This window comes from Vespula vulgaris, chromosome 6 (assembly GCF_905475345.1).
Source record: "Vespula vulgaris chromosome 6, iyVesVulg1.1, whole genome shotgun sequence".
Lineage (NCBI taxonomy): Eukaryota > Metazoa > Arthropoda > Insecta > Hymenoptera > Vespidae > Vespula > Vespula vulgaris.
In genome coordinates, this window is record NC_066591.1 from 1212657 (window position 1) to 1239821 (window position 27165).

Genomic DNA, 27165 nt, shown 5'->3' on the forward strand with positions numbered 1-27165 from the left:
GTTTCGATGATTATATCAGTCCCAACGATATTATATCCAAGAGAAAATTTTTACAAACAAATAATATCGATACGAATTTCATGCAGTCGCAACAAAACTATACTAACTTATTTACGATCGTTCTCTTATTTCTTTTTCGTTTTTCTTAATTTATTAAACGAAATCTTTACGAGAGAGTTCGATTGATTTGTCCAAGCTAACATATATACGAAAAAGAGAAAGGATGAACGAATATAAAAGAAATTATAATAATAAGAAACGTGCGGTCGAATATATACCAACTAACAAATAAGGCTCACATCGCTCGAAACAGAAAATTTCCATTAGAAACAATTGCGTTAAAAAATAATTTGTTAACATCAAAAGAAAAAAGACACGAAATGAACTCCAATGTATATATTCATTCGTATCACATATCAAAGGACAAAAACTAAAAAGAAAAAATTAAAGAACGGAAGAGATAAGAAGAAAGAAAAAAAAACAAAAAAAAAAAAGAAGAGAAAGTCCAAAAGAAATCATCGTCCTGCGTAATGTCGATACGAGAGAAATTATTTCTCGAGAAATCTCTTTCTCTCTCCATCCTAAAAGAAATCAAGAAAGCAAGAAAGAAAACAAGAAACAAACGAACAAACGAACGAACGAACGAACGAACCAACGAACCAACGAACGAACCAACGAACGAACCAACGAACGAACGAACGAAAAGAAACAAAAAAAAAAGAAAGAAAGAACGAACGAAAAAAAAAAGAATTAAAAGAGAGTGGCACACGATCGTTGAGTGGGCGGAGCTTGTAGATTAGTACGACTCCATTTTGTTTGATAGGGGCGGAGCCTCGTTTGGCGGCGCTGGAGCCACACCAGCTTTAGTTGGTACCCTACCAAAGTTCTCTCTCTCTCTCTCTCTCTCTCTCTCTCTCAGGTCTAGCTAAGACTACCTCCTCTCGAGTGCCACCACACGATCGAGCACCTCGTGGTGGTGGAGGGAACACGAAGGAGCACATTGCCGAGCAGGAGTTCGCGATACGCGTGTGCCGCCGTGCCTCGCCTTTTCATCGCCGGCTGTGATACGACTTCTCCTCTTTCTTTCTCTCTTTATCATACGCGCTCGCGTTATCTCTGAAATTTTTCTATTTTACAAAAGTATCTGGCCATCTCGCAAAAGTTATTTTCCACGTTATACACGAAAATATTATTCTCTCTCGATTTTACCTGTGTGTGTGTGTATGTGTTTTTTTTTATACAGATATATATATATATATTTTTAATTTTGGTTTTTATCTTTTTTTTTTTTGTTCTACTTCATAGTAAGATGTCACTTTCATAATAAGATTGTCTGTATTTTACTTCTTTTGAATCTTTGATCGCGAGAAACAGAGAGAGAGAGAGAGAGAGAAGGAAAAAAGAAAATCGATCGACTTATCGATTCGTTTTTAATTCGATCGTTAATTCGAGCAAGGTGAATATTCAATTGTATAATATATAATATTTGTTAACTGTATTAACTACAGAATTGATTCCAACGAGGAAGGATTGTTTGGTGAAGTTATCGAAGTGAAGTAACCACGTGTTTTTGACAGGACTGTTACAAAATCGGACTGTCAAATCGTTTCGTTGAAAAAAAGTTTAATAAAGAGAGACGAAGTGGTAAAGAGAGATAGAGAGGAACGGAGAGAGACAACAGTATTCGGAATGTCGTCGTTGTCGTTGTAATTGTCGTCGTTGTTGTCGTCGTCGTCGTCGTTGTCGTCGTCGTCGTCGGTGAACGGAAGAGTTGAGTCACGGATCGTCGACGAGTGGGGAAAGGAGTTTTCTTCCATGAGTATAGAGTATCAAGCTGGTGTAACGCGCGTGGTGTTACGCGGAAGTGAACGTGATGTTCTGACATAATCGACGTAATCATTGAATTACTTTGTTATTACATATATTTTCTTTATTATCGTGCCCAACGAATATTAACTCAACGATCTTTTCATACTATTTTGTTCTACTTTCCTATCATCCTCCCTTGATTTTTCTTTCCCACAAATTTTGTTTCTCTTTTTTCGTGTGCTTCTTTCTCGTTTCATCGTTTTTCTTCTCTCTCTCTCTCTCTCTCTCTCTCTTTTTTTTCTTTCGTTATATCTCGTATCAACGAGAAAGAAGAAGAATTCGATTGGAATGGAATCGTCGAACGTGAAACGATTGGTTTTTAAGTATTAAATTAAATGAAAAGATAAGTCAAGTACGTGCGCGCGAAGAAAAGTGTAAACGTTCGTGATGACGAAACGCGAACGTTTTTGCGAGCGTAGAGAACATTTGTCGAGTTGTATTTAATAAGGGAAAAGAAAAGAAAAGAAAAAGAAAGAAAAACAGCAACGACGATAATCAGAAGACGAAGAAGAAGAAGAAGAAGAAGAAGAAGAAAGAAGAATAAGATGATTAAATAAATCGATGTTATTCAGAAGGAAAAGAATGGAAAGGAAAATACAAAAGATCCGAGAAGTGTATCCGATTCGATTGATGAAAAATGATGAAGGACAAAGTCGATTAAGAAATAATTGGAAATCTTATTAATCGTTCAAATGCTTACGTAAAAACGTGAAAGTAGAGATCAACGTAAACAAAAGGAAGGAATCGTTTGGGAGGTCACGTTCTAAACGAGTTCATTGATCTTTTCCTTATATGTTTCTAACGTGATAAGTATTTACCTGGAAATTTATACAAACGAATCGACGATAGTTTTTCTGTTTACAGATATATACGTAAACATACGCGAATATTATATATGCGAATACTAATTTATAGGAACGTATAAACGATGGATTTCCTCGTATTTGATCGTTAGATAACTATCGCGTGTCGGCGAGCACACATATACGGATTAAAGTAAACGTAAAGAAATAAGATATATAAATCTTCCTTCGAATAAAAAGAATTCTTTTTCGATTAATAAAATATCAGTGAACATATCAGTGTACGAGTTTAAAAAGAGACAGCTGGACGGACTTACGAAGAAGGGAGGGGGAAGAGTTGTGAAAAAGAAACAAAAAAAAAAGAATTGAATAAAAGAGAGAGAGAGAGTAATTGATACATTCCGTGTATAATACATCGACATACTTCTCTCGAGATGAGTTGTTAATCGAATAAAATCTTTAATTAATGCTTATGTGAATTCGAAAGAAAAGACGTCATTAAAGAAGAAGATGTTACCGACGATTGAATGAATATCTGAAAAGCAATTGCGAAAGAAGAAGAAGAAGAAAAAGAAGAAATATTCTGGTTTTTTCTCTTTTTTGTTTCTTTTTTTTTTCTTGATTTTTAACTACGATAGAAGTATGGAATAATATGAAATGTGTGATATATATATATATATATATATATATATATCATTCAAGAACGAGTTGCATTGGTTTCTGTTATGATAAAAACGAACTCTTACGCGGAATTTGAAGATAATCGAATGATTCTCGATGTCACTCTCTCTCTCTCTCTCTCTCTCTCTCTCTTTCTCTATCCATAAATGATACGAAGTAAAGTTGAGAAAGTTGAGGAAAAAAAAGAATATATATATATATATATATATATATATCGTTTGAAACGGAAATGGAGGTCGTCTTATCCGTGAGAACTACAAAGCTGATAAATTCGAGCAAATATTCGGTGCCGTCGATCGATCTATAAAGATCCGTGCGTCATCGAATCGTACTATCTCTCTCTCTCTTTTTCTCTTTCTTTCTTTCTTTTTCAAGCACTCTCCCTTCTTAAATCCAGTCGCATTTCATAATGTCTATAAACATATATATATATATATATATATATATATATATATATATATATACAGAAAAAGAGAGAGAGAAAGAGAGCTGTAACTAATAATCGATTTCAAAGAACGAAAGAAGATTCGATCGGTTCTATCCTCTTTTAATATCATATTCTTTTTGTATATATATATAAATATTCTCTACATCCAATGACTCGATCTTGAAACTTCTTCGATAACCAAAGAAATAGATTTCGTAAAGAATATAATTTATTTCGAGATTCGTTTTATTCGTTTAGGATCTTGAGAAGAGGACCAGGAAGATAGACGAAAAAGAAAAGAAAAGAAGAGAAAAGTGCGTCGAAAGAATTGTTTCGTATAAATTGAAATAAGAGTGTTCGTGTGAAAGGTCACAGTAATGCGGGAAACCAAGCCGAATGAGACTCTACGAGGATAGTGAAATTTAATCTTTTGTAAATTTTAGTTTTTTCTTTGGAAGAAAGTGATCGAACAACGAACCAACGAATCAACGAACGAACGAACGAATTAACGAATTAACGAACCGAAAAGGAGGGTGGGTTGGTTGGTTTTGTTGTTTGGAGGGTTGAAAAACGTCGGGAAAAAAATATAGTTTTTTACGTTATCGGAAAATGGATCTCAGTACGACCCCACGTAGGGCCACCGACGGTCTCAGTGACCTTCAGAAGACAAGGGTTGCCAAAAGTGTATTCAGCATACGTAGCCTGGTCGATGTCGAGGAAGCTGAGTTTCCGGTGAACGAGGAAGAAATAATCAACGGTGAGTCCCTCCCATCCTTTGCTTTTTATATTGATTTATCGATACTAATTTATCGATTTATTTACACGATTTCTTCTTATACTTATCGATCCTCTTGTCTCGTTGACACACGTTTATGTGGACTTTTTGTCTGGTAAATATTGAATGTTCTTTCATTGTATCTCTTTTTTTCCTTTCCTTATTTCTTCTCTGCACGTGATTGTAAGTAGCTACGTAATATATAGGTAGTAGAAAACTCGGGTACTACGTTCTGCGCAATATTATCATTATTACATTTTTATACCTATATATATCGGTTAATCGGATTATTAAATCGAACAATATCATTATAAAATAATTTGATTAATTCGAATCATAATATTATTCAAATTCTAAAAGATACACACACACACACACACACATATATATATATATATATATATATATATATATGTTACTAAAAACATAAGGAAAATGATAACCGTCCTCTTTTTTCACTTTCCGAAAGCATATAAGGAAAATTCTCTTTCCATTACTAGACGCCTCAAGTCACTGTTCAACTATCGCGAGACAATTACCATTAACGGATGAGGAACACCGATTACGGCTAATCCGGATTTTTGGAATGCGATCAGTTTACTAGAATGTTTTATACATACATATATACCAACCTACCTACCTATCAACCTACCTACCTACCTACCTACCTAAGTACTTACATACATACATATATACCTACCTACCTACCTACCTACCTACCTACCTACCTACCTACCTACCTACCTACCTACCTAACAACATGAACATTTTTTTTATCGAGTACTCGAGTATAGTTAGGTAGGTACCTTTTGCGAGATTCAAGAAGAATCCGCGTGATAGTGAAGGTCCACTCGACCCTTATAAAGAACAGGAGTCAATTAAGGAGCATTTAAAAGTCGTTGGTAGATCGTGATAAGACGACGATTAAGTTGGAATTAGTTGTCTCTCTTTCTCTTTCTTTCTGTATTTCTTTCTTTCTTTATTTATTTCTCTTTCTCACGAACATACACGTACGCACGTACGGACTACGAACGTATACGTAGCTGAGTGTTACATTTAAAAAAAAAAAGATAAAAGGGGAGGAAGAAAGAAAAAAAGTAAAATAAAATAAAAGTAACGTGTTTCGATATCGAGTTACATTCGATAAAATTGTATCGACGTATAATCGGTGATTAATTTCTTTCTTATTGTGAGATTTAAATTTTATACTAAGTATTGATATTTCTCTCTCTCTCTCTCTCTCTCTTTCTCTCTCTCTCTATATATATATATATATATATCTTTCTCTCGTGTTACAATCGACAGATACGAATTTGTTTCTCTTAAGATAGGATATATATATATATATATATATATATATATATATATATATCGATTGTGTATCGTTTGTATTTCGAATCAAAATAACAAGCAAAGCGTTATTGTGTCTCCTGGCAACGAAGTTAACAGTGTTAACAAGTGTCGTCGAGATAATCTGCTTGCATTATATGCACATTAATATCGATGTACCGACTTTCATTAATTCATAAATATCTATATCTATCCGCTTCGTTTAGATATTATTATTATTATTACTATTTTTTTTTTTTTCAAATCGCATAGATACCTAATCATTATCGGATAATCATCTTACATCGTAGTTTTTTAATGAGCGCTACTCAATCCAGTTCGAGTTTATCGTTGAACTTTTTTTCTTTCACTTTTTTGTTGTCTTCGTTTTTTCTTGTTTTCTTTTTCTCTTTTTATTTTTTTCTCTTCTTCTTTTAATCGTTACGATCGATTTCATTTGATCAGATTAAAAGTCCCCTTCTCTCTTTCCCTTTTTCAACGCTATCACGTTTTAAATAATCTCACGGGGAAAGATAATGTAACACGTATCTCGTATGTAGATCGATCGTTATCGCGTGTGGGAATAAGGATTAACGAGGAGGATTTGAAATTGCGAAAAAAAGATGTAATACGTAATCTACAACTAGTTGTAACAACTATACGATATTCAAAGAACGTAGATATCTTCATATCTAGGATAAAGACGAAGGATTGATAGTTAAACGCGTTACTTCGTCTTTCTTTGAGCAAGAAAAAGAATAAGAGCAAAAAAAAAGAAAAAATGAAAACTAAAAATATACATACACACGCACACACACACACATATATATACATATAAATATAAATATAAATAGCGAATTACCATATGCTCGTTGGCGATAAAATTAAAGACAAAAAAAAAGAAAAAAGAAAAAGAAAAAGAAAAATAAGAAGAAAAAAAAAAACCGAAAAAACGAGTCCGGCGATAACCGAATCTCATTCTCGTTCGACGTTCGCGTTATCGCGTCGTGTTATCGGGTAATTAACAAGATAGCCAGTCGATTAACAAATTACTAAAGCGTATCTTCGTATACGAGGAGTGACTACCATGACAATGTATGCTTCCTACGTAAAGCGAACGTATACTACAAGTTCGAACGCGTATTAATTATCGAAAAAGAGTTAGACTCGAGTAATAATAGCACTTGACTCGAACTAATTTTCAAGCAGCAACAAAGTATATCTACTTCCCTTATCGACGTGTTTGCGGCCTTCGATGAACCGTATGTATATTTCTATCCTTTCGAAACTCGAACATTAACATGTGTTGGCTTTATAGTAACGTTAATACGTTAATTGAAATATTATCATGTTAATCGATCTTTTATCGTCGTAAAGAAGGAAATAAGTTTGAACGCTTTTAACGCTGAAAGGATATATAAAATTACCTACTCTAAATGAATTTTAATTTTGCTTTTTTTTTTATTTTACATTTTTTTATTTTTTTTTATTTTTCTTTTCCTTTTTTCTCTTTTTTCTTTTTGCTTTCGTATTCGCGCCAATAACACACTTTCACCTTTCGTCGTTAGAGAATTAAATAGATAGTTAATGATCTGTATGAATTATTATTATCACTTATGTGTATATATATATATACATAATATAAATATATATACCAAATGTATATAATAGTAAATACTGAATAATAAATGAATGTATATTGAATAATAAAAATTGTTAGGTAAGCAGACCGTACTCCTACGAAAGTTTTTTTTTTCGCTTTTAATCGCTTAATGAATTTTAACGTTAGCAAATATCAACGTCAAGGACAACGATAAATTCACTTTTACCTATCTTAATTCGATCCGAATTCGTCATTTTGTAATTTCAAGGTCGGACTAGCGAGTAACGAAGGTTGTATCGTTTACTGAAATTATACTCAGCGTCCATTACTAACTCGCGAATAACAATATCTATTGTTTTTTCTATTTTTTTTTGTTTTTCGAAAGGGTTTTTTATCTTACAAATTATCTATCGTTAAACGTTGCTTTTTAATGGCTTTTTAATGGTTTTTAATAAACGTTAATTCTTAACTAAAATGTTATTGTTATTAATGATAATTTTAGCAAAAATAAAGATAGTCTCTCTTTCTGTTTTCTTTTTTTTTTTTTTTTAAACTCGTTCTCTCGATCAGGCGATATTTATTTATTTTATAATATTTCTTTACGAGTGAAATAAAATTTCATTCGTTTCGAGAACAAATCTAATTTCCTGTTTCTCTTTTTCTCTCTTTTACTTATCTATCCCTTCTATTATAAAGTATACAAATCCGTAACGAAAAAGAGAGAAAGAGAGAGAAAAGGAGGAAGAAAACGCAGAAAGGCTATTGGATCGCGTCGACGCCATGTTACGTGCGGCTTGGTCGATTAAACGCTATAAATGGCCATGACAGAAGGGTGTAATAGAATTGGGGGTACCTAAGTTACGATAGTTTTGTCTCTCTCTTTCTTCTTCTCCGCCAATAGGGAAGCAAGATTCTCTCGAGGGAGAAAACCTTCGTGCTTGATGGCCTTTCGCGAACAAGGGTTTGAAGTTTCTTTTTTTGTTCTCTTTTTCTTTTTTTTTTTTTTTTCTTTGCAAAGAGAGAGAGAGAGAGAGAGAGAGAGAGAGAAGATAGGGACATTAGTGAAACGTTATTTGGCCGTCATCGATTTCGATTGTTCCATTAAAAACTTTTTTTACACGATTTCAGATATATCTATTATTCGAGAAACGTGATTGTTCATGTTTTTTTAACGAACGATAACAAATAGGCGTATACTGATAGGTATGTGTATGTGTATGTGTGTGTGAAATAATTTTGTTAGGTAAACTGACCACTAAAGAAATTAATTCTTTCCGTCTTTTTTCTTTTTCCTTTTTTATTTAAGTAATACTATTATTAGATGTATTTTTAGAAAAGCGTATAATGAGTAATTCATTGATTAAAAACGAAATTTTATTTTGCGAAATATCATTAAAAAAAATTACAAGTATGTCCTAAAATAGATAATATATAACTTGTTAAATATATAACTATTAAGAAAAATAATCGGTTGCCTCTTTTCTTTTTCTTCTTTTAGTCAGTGATAGGTACGTATTATGTTATTTATTAAGTAGATAAATGTTAGAGAAATTAGTTTTTAAAATTTTTTCTTCCTTTTTTTTTTCGTAAGTAATAGCACAGTTATAATCGTATAAAATATAAGTATATGCGTGCGTATATTCGACGAAAGAAAAAGAATAGAATACTTTATCGTTTCAAACATCAATTTCAAAAATCGTCATACGCGAAATAAATATTCTTTAAGTACTACTTAATCCGTCAAACAAGATAATTTTTTTATTTCTTTTATAACCCGTTAATAATAATACTGTCGTCGTTGTATGAGACGTAAGTTTGAATTAAGAGAGAGAAAAAAAAAAAAGAAAAAAGGAACAAGCAAATAAAAATTATTATTTCGTTAACCCTTTAAATCATTAAAATTTAATATAGGTCCACGTTGTTTACGATTATCATCGTATCAAAACAATTATTATATTTACATTAAAGATTATTAATTTTCTCTACGAAGTGGTAATTGGTCGATGAATCGATCTTATTTTTAAAAAGAACAATAACGACGACGACAACGACGACAAGGACAACGAGGACGAGGACAACGAGGACGACAACGAGGACGACGATCGAGGCATTAAAAAATCTAATCTACAAGCTTAACGAAAAATCTCAGGCTCGTTCTACGTAATACACGACGAGAAGTTGCTAATTGCGCGAGAGAGAGAAAGACAGAAAGAGAGTGAGAGAGAGAGAGAGAGAGAGAGAAAGAGAAAGAGAGAGAAGTTTAACCAACAATACGTGCCAGTAGGGCCGTAAATAATGTTGCACGGTTTGGTTTTACGCTTACGTATAGCTGATTGGTCGAGCCAAGTAGAGCCGCTAATTGTGTTTTATTAGCTCTGGTCCCTTGTCTTTCTCTCTCTCTCTCTCTCTCTCTCTCTCTCTCTTTCTGTCTCTCTGTCTTTCTCACTCTCGCTCATCGTTGTTTTATTATTCTATTTCTTCGTTCTTCTTTCTTACTCGTTATCCGTAGGATCGAACGTATTTGAAATCTCAGCTAACTAACTTGGGTCTATGTAGTAGTTAGGGTAATGTATTAAACTATAAACAACATTGTTATTAAGTTTGTGCTTACTATGGATTGTGTAGGTAAGTAACTAACATTAACTATAATCGTGATTACGTGCAGGCAATATGTATGGTAAATATTCTACGCATTTGCGTAGAATCGAAAACGCACGTGGTAAAGTAACAAGATGAGAGCCAACGGCCTTGATGCCAAACTACCTGTCTTTCTCCTCTGTTCTTGGATCCTTGTTAAGGGTTGTTAGATAGATAGAGAAAGAGAGAGAGAGAGAGAGACTAATTTGGAAAACGTTTGGGTTTGCGGTTAAATGGCGAGACGACGGAGAATGGCACGAAAGTGGAAAATGACATTCGATTAGTTCTTCGAATCGTTTTCGAAGTTTCGACTAATGTTTGATAAACGAGAAATATATTTGGACACGAAGGTGAGAATGGACAACATTTTGTGCTCTCTTTTCTTTTCTTTTTTCTTTTTTTTTTTTCTAGTATTGGGAGATCCGCAATTGAATATATAATGAGATATGGTTAATATGCTTTCGATGTAAAAAGTAAGAAATAGAAAAAAGAAAAATGTTTTTCGAAATTTAAAATGTAAATGATTTTAAAGAAAATAGTTTTTCGAAAATGTTTCAATTGTTCTCTTTTTTTTTGTCGTCCAAGTTCGAATTGTTCTTTCGTTCTTTTTTATATTTTTTTTTTTGGGAACGCACGGTCTAATATATTTATATATATAAGATCTCATTAACATGATTTAGTTGTAAAAAGAAAAAATTAGTTTTTTCGAAAAATTCTCAACTATCCTTTTCGTTTCTTTTTTCTTACGAATTGTTTCTTTTGTTATTTTTTTCTTTTAATAATAAAAAATCTGAAACGTTCCGAACGTTGAAGACGAATGATATTATTCTTTTTCTTTCTCGAAATTACTCCATCACTGCAAATCGGTGTAATTGGGATTATTAACAATTATTGATAACACAAATATTTAGTTAATTCGACGTTGAAATGGTTTTTTTGTTTTTAAGATTTCGTCGATATAAGAAAGTATACTGGTATATAAAGTATATAAGAAAGCCTAATTCTTTCTCTTTCCGGTAAGAAGCGTCGGCGGAGAATACGGAAGAGAGAAGAAAGGAGGGGCAAAGTCTTATTACATCGAGGAGGATACCGAGGGGAGAGTATGGTGGTGTGCAATCAAATAAATTAGTCGGAATTACGCGGACCATGAGGCCCGCGTTGCAGTGTTACAGTGTGTAGGCGCTCACCGCTCGTCCTCGCCACCAATTAGCGAAGCTTTATCCCATGCGAACCTTATATATATATATATATATATATATATATATATATATATATTTCACTTGGCACCGGTATATCGTTTTCCAAGAAATTCGTGGTTGTTCTCCATCGCAAAGGAAGAGAAAAAGAGACCACAAAAATTGGATTCAGAAAAAAGAAACAAAGAGAGAGAGAGAAAAAAAATATATATATATAAACAAATATTTATATATACAAATATATATATATATATTATATATTTTTATATATTTATATATATTATATATTACATATTTATATATAAGATATATATGTATATATATATATACTTATATACACACACATACACACATATATATATAGACATACATACATTTCGTGAGATCTTTTATTTCTTTCTTTTCCTCGTTGATTTCTTTTTCTTCATCGTCGTCTTCATCATCATCATCATCATCATCATCATCATCATCATCATCATCATCATTGTCGTCGTCGTCGTCATCCTCGTCGTCGTCGTTGTTGTCATTGTGGTGACTCTTCCTCTCCCCCCTTTTTTTTATAAAGACACACGTTTGTTGTTATTCTGTACGTATAGAAGAAGAGAAACGCGTTTAAAAGCAAGATCCTCTCTTCCATAAATGGCGTCGATGTCTCGTTTAAACGAGTAAAGTAAGTAACTCGACTTCGCTCGATTGATATCGTTAACTTAGTATAGCGATCAAATGAAAAAGGGTTAGATTGAAATAGGGTAAACGTTCCATTTTCAATTAAAATGACTCCCTTTTCTCATTCGAAAAAAAGAATTCTAAGTAAAATGGATTCTCCATTATTTCTCGTTCGTTCGTTCGTTCGTTCGTTTAACGAATTCTAACGAACCTATCTTCTTTACAATACCTAATGATAGCGATTAGAAGTTCGAATTTGTATTCCGTATACCTTACCTACGTACGTACTTAAGTACTTACGTATTTACTTAAGTACTTACTCGTTTAATTACACACACGTGTTCGGACTAGTTTAATTGCTTAAACTTGTTTAATTGTTTAAAAGGAAGTTAAACGAGTTTTGACGAAGTCAAATTAAGGATTTATCTACGATTAAACAACTGAATCCATCTAAAAGAATATTTATTATATATTTATCATCGCGTTTTATTATTGATTATAAATAAATAAATTTATCACGAGTTATTAAATTCATTCGTTCGCTTCTTATTATCCGAGATATATATATATATATATATTTCAGATTGATCAATTTACATAATAATAAATAAATTCGATATATATATATATATATATATATATATATATATATATATATATATATGTATCGTGTGTTCTTTATCAGAAGGTAATCGATATCTTGACTTATAACGGGTACCTAAGTATTACCTATGGGGTAAGTGGTAAGTAACCTATATTAAAATTATAAGTTATTACCAATAACTTGATGGAGGGTCGTTATTATTGAAAAATAATTCTTCTTTAGCATGATTGTGAAATAGAGTTTACACTGGCCAATAAACGAAAGTGTCGTAATTTTCTTCTAACCAGCCACGATCCTCGTGGGAGTGATGATGTAGTAACGGTCACGAGAGAGAAGGATAGAGAATGATAGAGATAGATATAGAGATAGATAGATAGATAGATAGATAAATACATACGTCGATAACCGATAGATAGATAGATAAATATATAGATAGAAAAAAAGAGAAACAGAGAGAGACAGAAAGAGAGAGAGAAAGAGAGAAAGTTCACTGCTTCAGGGTAGTAAAGTACTATAATAACAAAGAAGAATATTCAAAAAAACTGTGACGGGACTTGAAAACGGTTACCGCGTATTCTTGCGTGACGTGTTATTAGCCGATTGGCTCATTAATCGCTCCGTCGATCCGAGACAATCCCGTCTCTCTTTCTCTCTCTCTCTTTCTCTCTTTCTCTCTCTTCTACATCCCCCTTAACCTTCTCCTACCCTCAATCCCCTTACTTTTTCCAATGCCTTTCTCTATCTCTCCCTCATTTGGATTATACGGAAGTAATTGCTAATCGCTAATTGCGAATTCGAACACTCCATCCAATTAACTCGGTCCCTCATTTATTTACCAGAATAGATTGCTAAGTTATTTACTTTGCTATTAACTAACTAATGGAAAATCAGCCCTCAACGAAAATTCGAAATTCCTATCTCGAGAAATAATTATGTATAAATTGTATCCAACCCCTGAACTTACCTACCTACCTACCTACCTACCTACTTACTTGTCTACCTACCCTATCTACTTTACTTATAAACGATAAACGATCTCGTGAATTTCCTGTCCTTAACAGTAAAGTAACCAAGGGAACCCGTTTTAATAATGAAGTAAGAAAAAAATTTAGAGTTCTCGTTAATAGTGGACGTTTAACCGATCCTCCCCCTCCCCTTGTGTGTGTGTGTCTTAATTTCTTTAAAACTATCATTATTTTTTCCCCATACACCTGTTAACACGGCGTATCATTATCGTTATGGCGGCCGACGTCATATGCTATCCGTTTGTACATACGTACATACATACATACATACATACATACGTTTATACATACATATACATATATATATACATATATACATATATAATATATAAGGTACCACGTATAGTTTTTTTTTCCTTTTCTAACGAAATTTCGAGTTTAGATTTTCGAGACGAGAGAAAGAGAGACAGAGACAAACAGTCAGACAAAATGGAATTCGAGAACGATGAAAATAAAAAGGAAAAGAAACGAACAAAAATAAAAGAAAAATAGATAGGTTGAGGGATAGGGATGAGAGGTGAAATAGTGGGGGAGAGTGAGGGATAGATGAGGGTGGGGGGATAGATGAGGAGCCCTTTCGATCAATTAGCTCTAATAAATGGCGTCCGCGTTGAAGTCGAGCTAGCGATCGGGTCTCGGCGGTCAAAAGGGGTGGGAGGAAATATTATTCGAACGGTCTCGGCCGGTCTGTGGGTTTATGCTATTAAAAATGTAAATATCTGCTGGCGGCTCGTTATCGGATGTAAATATGGCGGCGGTGGTGGCGGCAGTCTCGAACCAGATGCTGATGGGAGTAACAGAGAGAGAAAGAGAGAGAGAGAGAGAGAGGGAGAAAGAAAGAGTGAGGGAGGGAGAGAGGGAAAGGTAGCTTTCCAGCTCTCTTTTGTTTCGTTATTTATTGGAATGCATAGCGCTTGGCTAAACGAAATGAAAAAAAAAAAAAGAAAAGAAAGAAAGAAAGATACAGCCAACCCCTTTTCGAAACGTTTCAATCCGAAAACGTTCAACGTTAAAAAAATCTGAGATACATCTTCCATATTTTCCAGGTGATCCTCGGTTATGGATTTTTATTTATCTCCCTCTCTCTCTCTCTCTCTCTCTCTTTCTGTCTGTCTCTCTACGAAAAGATTAGTCGTACATTAGTATTTCAAGGTCTCGAAGGAGTCGAGACGATATCGGAGAAAATGTTTGGATATCTACTACTTGTTTGATGTTTCTCTATCTCTCTCTCTCTCTCTCTCTCTCTCTCTCTCTCTCTCTCTCTCTCTCTCTGTCTATCTGTCTGTTCCTTCTCTCTAATTTTTAGGACGGATGAGTCAATGTGGCTAATGTGGCTACTTAAGTTTCAAGATTATTATAGAGGTTGATGATCGTTCCGAGGTGAACAGTTGTTAGTCATCTTTCTTTCTATTTTCCGAGCGGAGAGGGGTAGGGAATGGGCCCGCAAACTGTTGGCTCGTTTCGTAGGTGCTCCTCTCTCTCTCTCTCTCTCTTTCTCTCTTTCTCTTCTCTCTTCTCTTTCCATACCGAAGCTTTGATATATGACTCAATAAAACGAGACCCAAGGCGGGCCTCGTGTAAATATCAAACGTAAAATGTTCACCTCGTTAAATTCTTCTCGGATCCGCCGGTTCCTCTTTCCTTCGCTAAGGGAATGGGCAAAGGGTTTGTGGAAAGGGAAACAAGAATGGAAGGGAAGAAAATAAGAGATGGTTTAGTTTTGTACTTACATGTTTATATCTATACTAGTACTATGTACTTACATACATCTATGTATATACGTATAGAGAACGTTCGTAGCAGAATTAAATGCACTTACTTATTTACTTATTTATTTACTTTTTTATTTACTTTTTTATTTACTTATATACTTACACAAGAGAAAGAGAACGAGTGGGACGATCACGAGCAAATGGCAATTAGGAATTCCCATAATTAATATAGAACATATAACTTTAAACTCGAGTCCACTCCAGAACAGAAAAGGGTATAACTGTGGGCCGAACAGACTCGTTTGTCTACGTTACAGATATCCGATATTCGATCCTCCATAGTTTCGTTTTGAAGTTCTCTTGATCGGACTCTTCTTGTTCCTACATTCTAATTGTATCTATTTTTTAATTTTTTTTTCGACAAGATTTCCTTCCTTTTTTCCTTTTTTTTTGAGGGGTAGGAAGTGTTAAGGGGATTCCTCCTCTCAACACGTCCTTTTATAACTTGTTGAAGGGTGCAACTGCCCTGGTATTAATTTCCTCGTAAAAAACTGACTACTAGGGAGATTTTTAATCGATGCTTCATTTATTTGTTATTTTTCTTTTCTCTTTTTTGACACAATGAATCGTTTAAATGAAGAAAACATTTTTATTGTCGCGAGATACGAGGATACGCGAATAACGGAGGAGTGATAAAAGTTCATTATTGATTTTTTTTTCCTCTTAAAAAAAAAAAAAATGAAAGAGAGGAAAAAAAAACAAGAGGTAAAGTGATACCCTCGAAGTGCATTGTTCGGTTTTTTGTTCGGTTTAAGAGACTCTCGTCTCAGATGGACCTTCGTCTCGTTCGCGCGTGCCTTTCACCTTGCTCAATTTCCGGGAGCGAGCTAAAGTTCTTATCCGTGGAAGCGGAAATTTGTAATTAACCGAACGGCCCCGGAAATTAGTCAACGAACCTCGCGCGAACCGATCGTTCAAGGTCCCTACTGCCATTGATCCCCTTTCGAAAAAAAAAGAGAGAGAGAGAGAAAAACGGTTACAAGTTAATCGACCGGTCGATCCACGAAACGATTTTCTTCCGACATCGTACAAATAAAATTTATTATGTTTAATAAGTAGATGAATATTGATTTTTAAAAAAATCTAAACGAATTATTATTTTCTTTGATCTTTCTTGTATTTTTCTTTTCTCTTTCTTTTTTTTTATTAATCTTTAATAATATTAAATAATAAATGTTAAGAAGCTACGAAGAGTAATCAAAGAATTTTCGATATCGTACAAATAAAATTTATTATGTTTAATAAGTAGATAAATATTGATTTTTAAAAAGATCTAATTGAATTATTATTTTCTTTGATCTTTCTTGTATTTTTCTTTTCTTTTTCTTTTTTTTATTAATCTTTAGTAATATTAAATAATAAATGTTAAGAAGCTATGACGAGTAATCAAAGAATTTTCGACATCGTACAAATAAAATTTATTATGTTTAATAAGTAGATAAATATTGATTTTTAAAAAGACCTAATTGAATTATTATTTTCTTTGATCTTTCTTGTATTTTTCTTTTTTCTTTTTTTTTCTCTTTTTTATTAATCTTTAATAATATTAAATAATAAATATTAAGAAGCTACGACGAGCAATCAAAGAATTTTCGACATCGTACAAATAAAATTTATTATGTTTAATAAGTAGATAAATATTGATTTTTAAAAAGACCTAATTGAATTATTATTTTCTTTGATCTTTCTTGTGTTTTTCTTTTTTCTTTTTTCTTTTTTTTCTTTGTTTTATTAATCTGTAATAATATTAAATAATAAATGTTAAGAAGCTACGACGAACAATCGAAGAATTTTAAATCAATATTTAATCAAAGATAAATCGATATATAAATTAAAGATAACTCGATATAAAATATTGATAAATCAATATATAAATTATTAATCTATTGCGAAGGCATATTAAAAAATAAATGTTCAGAAGGTACGACGAATAGTCAAAGAATTTTAAATCAATATCCTTCGAAGATAAACATTTGTAGAAAAAGATTTTTGAAATAAAAACGAATTGAATTTGCGACCTTCCTTAAAGTTTACTTTCTTTTTTCTCTCTTTTTTCTTTCTTTTTTTTTTCTTCTTCGAGGGTTCACCCACTTTTCCAGGGGTCATATGTTTTCGAGGTGTCATTAGAACGAGAGAAGGAGTCATTAAATATAACAGTAATATACCTATCAGATGTTCGCGAGTGCTAAGAGATTATTCAGATTATCGGCAGGTGCGCGTCTTAATGACCGACGAAATTACAGCCCGAAATTACTCGTGTCCTGAGAAATACGAGAAAACATAATTGAAGTGCCGAGTGTCATACGCTCGTTTACGCCGTTTCGCATCGTAGCCATATCCGAGATGGATGTCGAAGATATAGGTGCTTACATATACATGTCTATATGTGTGTGTGTGTGTGTGTGTGTGTTTCTAGGCTAGGTGTCGTTTTCGAAAATACAAATTATATTATTCTTATACGTTCGCTTCGGAGCGTGAGAAATTAATTACCCTGGGTGTAACACAACTGAAAATTGGAGAAAATCATGTGAAATTTCTGTGTTCGTTTGAGTTGAAAATTTTTCTGAAGAATGTAGTCGAAAAGAAAAGAAAAGAGGGAAATGAAATTTGTCTCGATTAAGAAAAAAAAAAAAAAAGATAAAAAAGAAGAAAGATTGTATTTCATACATAAAGAAATCTTACTTAAGGAGAAAAGAGAAATAAATAATAGAAAATCTTACTTTAATTATAGTTGGAATTTGGTGTAAAAAATTATAATAAAAGAAGAAGAGGAACGTGTACCAGCTGTCTATATTATACTTTCTTCCCGGCTCGTATGATTGTTTAATGATCGGATCCGGGCAAGATAGTTTTTGTTAGGATCGACGGGACGCTTCGATGGATCGACGATACAGAGAGAGAGAGAGAGAGAGAGAGAGAGAGAGAGAGAGAGAGAGAGAGCCAATACTGGCACTCTTTTTATTCTCTCGTAAATCGACTGTCCACCTGATCTCATCTGAATTGCACCTGATCGTTTCTTTTGGATTCTCGTGGACTAATTTCGTTGTTGGTTGCGATTCGCTCGAGAGAGACGGTTGTTTGTTTTCGTCCCACCACTTGACGACGAAAGAAACTCGACTCATGCTTTTATACTTATATACAAACATATTTTTCCTGCCGTTTCGATCTCTATTATATTATATTATATAGAGATTATACGAGAAATCATATTTTACAATATTATTTATTCAGATCGAATGCTCGATTACACGTGTTCGTTTATTTTTCGTAAACGATAAAGAAAGAAGAGTATATATAAAAAAAAAAAAAGAAAAAGAAAAAGCAAAATACGAAAATCATGTACTTATTTCGTGTACGTAAGTACTTATAAGTCAATATTTCACTTACCTATCATATTTTATCTTCAGGAGTTCCGAACGTAAGACAGCAAAAGCGTTTGTTATTCATGTTCTTTAATATCGATCTCATGCGAATCGGATGACACGGTAAATAGACACATGCACCAGGCCGATACGATCCTTTTGTTATTTTATAATAGGCCCGCAGGTGTTGGACGATTAGCTTAAAAGGTACCGGCACCGCGACGATTTCTTTTATCTTTTTTTTCCCATCCTTTAATGATTCGCTACTTTCCCTTCTGAAGTAGCGAGGATATGAGAGATTAATAGTTCTTTCATATCGTTTAAGTTTCCTTCCTTCCTTCCATACTCATCTGGTGGAAATAGTTAACTGGTGTGTCAAAGAGAAAAAAAGGAAGAGAGAGAGAGAGAGAGAGAGACAAAAAAGAATTAATTTATAAATGTTCATTTGCGAATATATTTTACGAGATAACGAATCATAAATCATTATACGTGCCTACCTGTATATTTAATTAATATAAACAAATAGAAAATATATTCAATGATTTATACGAGCGTGTCTATGTATTAGAAAAAAAAAAATTGTATTTTTCCACGGAGAGAGAAAAACAGAGACAGAGAGAGAGAGAAAATTAATTTATAAATAATCATCTACAAATACATTCTACGAGATAACGAATTATAAATCGTTATATATATATCTACCTGTATATTAAATTAATATGAATAAAATTAATATTAAATTAATATAAATAAACTAAATATATTTATCAACGATTTGTATAAACTTTGTACTTACGTATTATCGTTTACAAATACTTTAGAAAAAAGGAAGCTCACTCGATTTACTTAACCATAATCGAAGAACGATTTTACTTTATCACTAAACGCTCGAATAGTTGGTGGATTCGTTCACTCTCGATATCATCGGATTCGATATGTTCGCGCGGTGGTGGGCCCTTATCCCTATCTTAACCGAATTTACGGAAAACACTTTGCTCTCGAACGGCCACCGTCGGTCAAAAAATCCATGTCGAAGCCACCGACGAGCTTTCGACATTCCTGACCATCCTCTCGACCATTCTCCTGACATTCTCTACCAATTTATCCCTTAATGATCTACAACGACTCGACTAACCGATCGTGTTAAACTCGTGTTTACTAATGGATTCCACGAATTGTCTATTCTCTTAACGAGACTCATCAACGAGACGACCGAAATCTTTTCTTTGTTTTTCTTTCTTCATCGTTTTTCTTTCTTTCTTTTTCAAATAAGAACTTCTTCTTTGTTTTTATTTCTTCATTTTTGTTATTTTTCTTTTCTTTTTTTTTTTTTCAAACAAAACGTTTTCGTTCGAAAAGTTTCTCTTCCCTCATTCTTCCACTTATGATCTCTACTCCCTATTCACAGAAATAAATACAAATAAAAGAGAAATCCTTCGTCTTAATCTTCTTCGTTTAATCCTCGATTATATCCTACACGCGTATACGTCGGTATATTTATATACGTATTTATATTGTTTATATAAATTCACCTTCGTTCAACTTTCTAAGCGTATTAGGCTTTGACAAATTCTTACGTCTCTTTTATTTCGCACGTCAAGCTGAAAACTCCTTGTTCAACGAGTCTCCGATGAAACGAATTAAACTACGACGTGGACAAATTATTCAACCGAGTAATTAATCTTTTGAAATATCAAATAGGATTTCATTAGATAATAAGTAAAGTACATAAGACTAAGTAACTACCTGAAACATTGTACATGAAATACCTTTAAAATCTTTCTTAAGGATTTACTAACGGGAATGATCTGTCGAGGATGAAGGATGAAACTCTTACGGATAAATCATTATCGAAGAAAATTTCCAAAAGAAACGAACTTTGGGATAAGGGTTAAAGGAAACAGGGTAAGAGTAAACGCCAATCACGATTTTCTCTTCATTGGTTATCTGTTGTCACGTGGTTAAAGCGAATCCATTAGTTGGTACGGCCCTGATCGGTTAAAAGTGCTCTCACCCTTTGCTTTTCCTCCTTTCTTTCTTTCTTTCTTTCTTTCTTTTTTTCTTTTTTCTTTTTTCTTTCTTTCTTTCTTCTCTCTTTATCAAGGAGCCCGAGTTATCTACCGGACGGGTGCACGCACCAGCAATGAAGAGGCACTTACGATTAGAGTTCTTTCTCGAAGGTCCACTTACGCGATGGTCCACTAAAAGTTGGCACTCCTCGTAAATCGGCCATGAAGCAAACGAGAATTCCATTTGAGAATATTTCACAAGAACGCGACGGACAGTCTAGACGTTTACCTGATAAATCTATCTCTACTCTCATTTACCGGACGGACATTTTTCAAACTTTCTTTTCAAACTTTCTTTGTCAAAATTATTTCCATGTCAACTGGGATTTGTCGTAAGGGAAGAAAAAAAAGAAATGTTCACACTCTCTTTCTCTCTCTTTCTCTCTTTTTCTCTCTTTTTACATATATCTATATAATCTCACGAATTTGTTATTCTTACTTTCGATAAACTTTTTATTACGTCTCTCTTTCTCTCATTTTCTCTCTCTCTCTTTTTTTTTTGTTTTTTTATCTATCTGAAGTTTGAAATAATTTCAGCCGTTTGAAAATAATTTCATCGAAAGTCTATAATGTAATATTCTTATCGTTTCTTACGGGTGTCAAGAAACATAGATCTATAATATATCTAATTCTTTTTTGCGTATTAGAAAAGAAAGAAAGAGAGAGAGAGAGAGAGAGAAAGAACAAACAAAGAAGAAGATTTATAATTGAACGCTTATAATACTAATAGAAAACTAACACGACGCGTAGGTGCTAGGTATATCGATCGGTCTTGAGTCAACTCGTAACATGCGATTCATCGAGAAAGAGTGAGAGAAAGAGAGAAAAAAGAAAGAGATCGAAAGAAGCAAGAGAAAGAGAAGGAGAGAGAGAGAGAGAGAAGAGAGAATGAGAGTGAGTGAGCGAAAGAGACAGACAACTTTTGATTTATCTTCGCTTTAGCGAACAATCACACACACGTCGACCAATTGGTGTGTTTCCTCTGCCTTCTATGCGTTCACCCTTTCCCTCCCCCTCTCTCTATATATATATGTATATATATGTGTGTATATATATGTATGTGTGTATAAATATATATATGTGTGTATGTATATATGTGTGTGTGTGTGTGTGTGTGTGTGTGTGTGTATATATATATATATATCGCTATCTCTCTCCTCACCCTCTTCTCCGTCTCACCGTATTAAGATTCTTAATGACGATATCGCCAATCCTCCCCCTCCCTCTCCCCCCTCCACCCCCTTACCGGTCAATATGGCTATGTGTCCTCCTCTCATGGGTCATTGAACTCGCGCCTTCTTAATGGATTCTCCGAACTTTAGCTTGCATGATTAATTTTGCATCGAACGGTACGAAACGGTATAAACGACTTGTTCGGAAAAGGATAAACGTAATCGAACGTAACGCGCGTATACTTCTCGATTCACAAATCAGCAAGAAATCGGTCGGGTTCGTCGATACGAAAGAACGAACGATTGTTACGATCGACGAATTTTTTTTTTTTTGAGAGAAAGAAATGAAGAGAGGAGAATGTGAAAAAAAGAAAAGGTGTATAGGAAAAGAAACTTCGTCGTACGTATTTTTTTTCTTCTATTTCTCTTTCTTTCTCTTTCTCTTTTATCTCCTCCTTCCGTTTTCTTGAAAAATTTTCGGAAATTCGCGACTATCGGACTTGGCTGTGAATTTGAAGAAAGAAAAACAAAAAGAAGAAGAAGAAGAAGAAGAAAAATGAAAAGGAATCTATGAAATTAGATTATCGTGAAAATGTAATATGAAATTAATACTTGGAATATAAAAAAGAAATATTACAAAAAACATTTTTGATCATAGCCGAAAGAAGAAAACGTGTAGGAGGAGGAAGAGGGGAAGAGAGGGAAAGTGAAGGTGTACGTTATAAGTAAGTAAGTAAGTAAGTAAGTAAGTAAGTAAGTAAGTAAGTAACTAAGTAAGTGGTCTACGTGTTAGGTATGTACGTAGGTAAATATATGTACGTATATAGATGTAAGTATAGGTATATACTTACACTAGCATATATCGCGTGCAGGATAATCAACAACGCGAGGCAACATTAATTATCGTTATCAGGTTCTTCGGTCTGAAACGTCGAACAAGGAGAACGCAAGTTAGCTCGCGTTAAAGCCTGATTCGTAGAGAGCTGCGAGTTAAAACGCGAAACGTTGACTTACGATTCAAAGGGAACCGAAATGATCGCACAGTACATTATATATGTACCTAAATATGTATATAATATATATATATATATATATATGTATGTATGTATGTATATGTATGTATAAGGTAAACGAGCATAAGTAAATAAGTATCTATGTGTCTACCTACGTATGTAAGTATTTATGTACATAGATATGTATGTATGTATGTATGTATGTATGTATATACAAAGAGATCGCGAACGAAGATTACATGATCCTCTTTATGAGTCTATTTGTTATGTATTATGCGCGAGCCATCGGCAACGTAAATCGCGTGCACCGAGGACTCTTCGAGTCGCCCTCGTATTTCTTTTTTATTTTTATTTTTATTTTGTTTTTTTTTTTATTCGTTTTAGTTTTTCTTCTTTTTTCTTCTTCTTCTTCTTCTTTTTGTCGTCCCATTAACGATATATACAAGCGTTTTCATATATATTTTTTTATTTTCGAGTATTCGGTATATTGTAGATAGGTAATAATGGTAGTTTTATCTGTACAAAGATAAAAGTATCTATATATATCCCGATTACTATGCTTGAGGTATATAGAATATTTCTTTTGTTTACAGTAATTTTTTTTATTATCGATTAGGAAATGGAAAAGGAGAGAAAAATTGTGGTTTGTAGAAAAGGAAAAAAAAATAAGAGAAGACAAAAATTATTAATTAATATTAATCAATTATATATAACTAATTCATATATAAATATTTAACACTCCTAAACATGTTCCGTTCTTTCTCACGTCGATCTCAATTCCAACAAAAAAAAATCTTTTTATTTTAAATTAATATTTCGCTATTGCCAAGGAAGAAGAAGAAGAAGAAGAAGAAGAACGAGGAAAAGAAAAAGAAAAAGAGAGGAAAAAAGAATTCGTGCTTCATAAAAATTTTTAATGATATCTATTATACTCTTGTATCTATAAATATAATCCTAAAAAATCTTTTGATAATTCCTTTCCTTTTTTTTTATTTTTATTTTTTTTTTCTTCCTACGAAGCAAACCAATATCCAATTGATCAACGCGTTTAACGTAGGATATATTCCAAGATTCATACATATGTAGGTAGCGATATATATATACGTATGTATTGTGTACTTTTAGGAGGGACCAATCAGAGGCTCCTCCTTAATTACCCGGCTATGACTCTTCTATATGTCGAGTGCTGACTCTGCTGATAATCTATACACACACCGTATCGACTTTCATACGCGTGCTACCTGTTCGTTCTGCAGACATATATACAAACATAAATACATACATACATACATATATATATATACGTAAATACATACATACATATATATATATATGTTTATATATACATATACGTATACTAACATAAACATATACGCGATTGTGATAGTAAATACAACATTTATTGGCTTATACGCGAGCACAGCTCGACCATAGATCAAAAAGATCATTCTTCGGCGGCGGCAGTGACGGAGAAGGCAGTGGCGGCGGCACGACGTACAACCAAGCTCCAAGAGTGTACGTACTACTGAAAAATAACGAAACAAAAAGCTTTGGCCGATGGCCAAGCGATGATTGGACGTGGATAATTATCACCACGGTCCCGGCAAACCAATTAAAAGTTAATCTGGACTGTCCTTTGTTTGCGCCGACGTTTGGTCTTCCCTATTTTTTTTTTGTTCTTTTTTCTTTCTTTTTTTTTTTTCTTTCTTTCTATAACATTCTTAACTTTAGAAATGATCTTTGGAAATTTAAAAAAAGAAAAATTAAAAAAAAACAAATTAATTTTCATCTCCTATTTCGGTATATATATATATATACATATATATATATATATATGTATATATATATATATTTACGTATGTATATAACGATCTATGCAAATTAAAACTCGGCATACCTAAATACAGGGAGTCCGTGATACAGGTTTATTTATGCGTCTATATATTATTCTCCTTTACTTTACCCATCATAAATTTGTTTATCATTTTATCGATGGTTTTTGTTCGATCCCTTGTTAAGTATCCACTTATTTATCCGATATAAGTTATATCATAAATTTCATATTATTATTATTATTATTATTATTATTATTATTATTATTATTATTATTATTATTATTATTTAATTTTCTTTATTCAAGATCGATAAGAAAAAGTTAAAAAGAAGTAGAAAAATCATGGGGGAATTAATTGACTTTTTCAATATTCGACATTTTTCTATTTGATTCGATAGAAATTAGTGTTTCGATTTTGTTAAGACAGGATTTTATTTTACAGGAAAAAAGATTGAATATTTCGAGTTTTTATGGGATAGTATCGATTATTTTCAAGCGATTCGAATATTCGATCTCAACTGGCCTTGCTTAATCCCTCTCTTTCTTTCTCTCTCTTTCTTTCTTACGCTTCGTAATTACATAGCAGTGATCGCTCGTAATTATCGCTTAATGGATCTTTCGTCAACGGAGAAAATTGCCTTTAAAGGGAGATCGGATCTTCGATCGAAATATACCTATGTTCGAGGTAAAAACGAAAAGAGATATTATTAAAGGCGGCTGTTTGTGGGCGGGGGCGGGAGTTAGGGGTGTTTTGTAAAGGAGTGAGAGGAATCGAGAGTGCATCGAGCTTTTATTTTCTTATCTTCCAAGTTAACGCATTATTTTCTTCTTCTCTTTCTTTCTTTTTTTTTTTTCTTTTTCTTTCTGTCATTTCTTTTTTTTTCTATTTTTCATTTTGTTTCTTTCGCTTTGTCGTTCAGAGTAAAAAATAGAATTTTTTTCTTCTCTTGCACGCTCCAGAAAACTATTTGTCATTTTAAAATCGTATAACGTCGATCGTCGTCGTAGTCATTAATTTTCAATCATATTTAATATAATCAGTTACATTAATCTGTGAAGGTATCATTATAAACGCTTATCGAAGATATCTACGTTCGATAAGATGACCAACGAATAACGTTTACGAATGTTTCTTATTATTTTTCTTTTTTTTTCTTTTTTTCGATGAGACATTCACAGATCCACGAAATATTTTTTGATAGTTAAATTATTATCTATTTTAACGACGTTAATATCTTCTTCTTTTCTTCCTTTTTCTTTTTTTCGACGAGGCATCATTCTCAAATCGAACTGTATAAAATATTTTTTAATAGTCAAACTATCATCTATTCTAATAATAATAATAATAATAATAATATTAATATTAATAATAATAATAACAATAACAAAAATAAAAAACGATTAGATCGATATTATTTCGTTTAATAACGTTGAGACAGATAGAGATAGAGAGGTACACAAAAAATAGAGAGAGAGAGAGAGAAAAGATCGACTTTAGTGATATTCGACGGATCGTTAAAAAGATTGAAAAGAAATGAAATCCCGATATCGAACAGATCGTTCGTTCGCGTTCTTATTGGCATAAAGAAATAGAAAAATTGATCTTTGGATCGATTAAAGAGTAATTGCTCGCTCGTCGAGGGATCACGATCGGTGGAATAAAAGTCTCCGACGAATTCCAACATTTCCTGTTGATACCAACTGGATCATTCGCTTTAGGAATACCAATTGAGTGTCGACATACCGAAAGCGAATTGACTTCGATCTACGCCATCTTGAAACGTTTTTTATCGATGATTGCCACGTTAATTGTTGTCTCTTTCTCTTCTCTCTCTCTCTCTCTCTCTCTCTCTCTCTCTCTATATATATATATATATATATATATATATATATATATATCTTTCTCCGTCTGTCTTCCTTTATCTCCTTCCCTCTTTATTTCTCTTTTATAAACGAGTTTCACGGGATGCATGAGCCAAGTCATGGCGGCAACACTTTAATTAATGATTATTTCATGGAAATATAGGTGGAACGGTTCCGAAAAATATTATTTACTATAGATATTTTCTTTTCTTTTTTTCTTCCCCTTCTTTTTTCATGTTGGTCTTTGAAAGATCAAGAAGACGATCTCAGCGTAGGAAAAGGGTTAAGGAGTTAAGGAAAAAAATGCGAAATTAAGAAAGAAAGAGAGAAAATGAAATGAAAGCGTAGATCTTTATACAGCGTTATTTACCTTTTCTTTCTTTTGCTATTTTTTTTCTTTTTTCTTTCATTCTTTCTTTCTTCATTTTTTGTTTCCTTCTCGCTGACAGCATGCCTACTTTTCTG

At 33.0% G+C, this 27165-nt stretch overlaps 1 protein-coding gene across 2 annotated transcripts in view; it reads left to right on the forward strand.

The window, feature by feature from the left end:
- The first annotated feature begins 2128 nt into the window (after positions 1-2128).
- Positions 2129-27165, forward strand: part of LOC127064463 (homeobox protein aristaless-like) — a 137567-nt gene continuing 112530 nt past the window's right edge. The window contains exons 1-2 of one of the 2 annotated variants that reach the window (XM_050995552.1): positions 2129-3258; positions 4039-4537. In XM_050995552.1, the coding sequence (XP_050851509.1) occupies positions 4390-4537 (148 nt within the window). In that variant the 5' untranslated portion in view covers positions 2129-3258; positions 4039-4389. Of the gene's footprint in view, positions 3259-3905; positions 4538-27165 lie in introns of those variants that run through there. The other variant, XM_050995553.1, reaches the window with a different exon arrangement.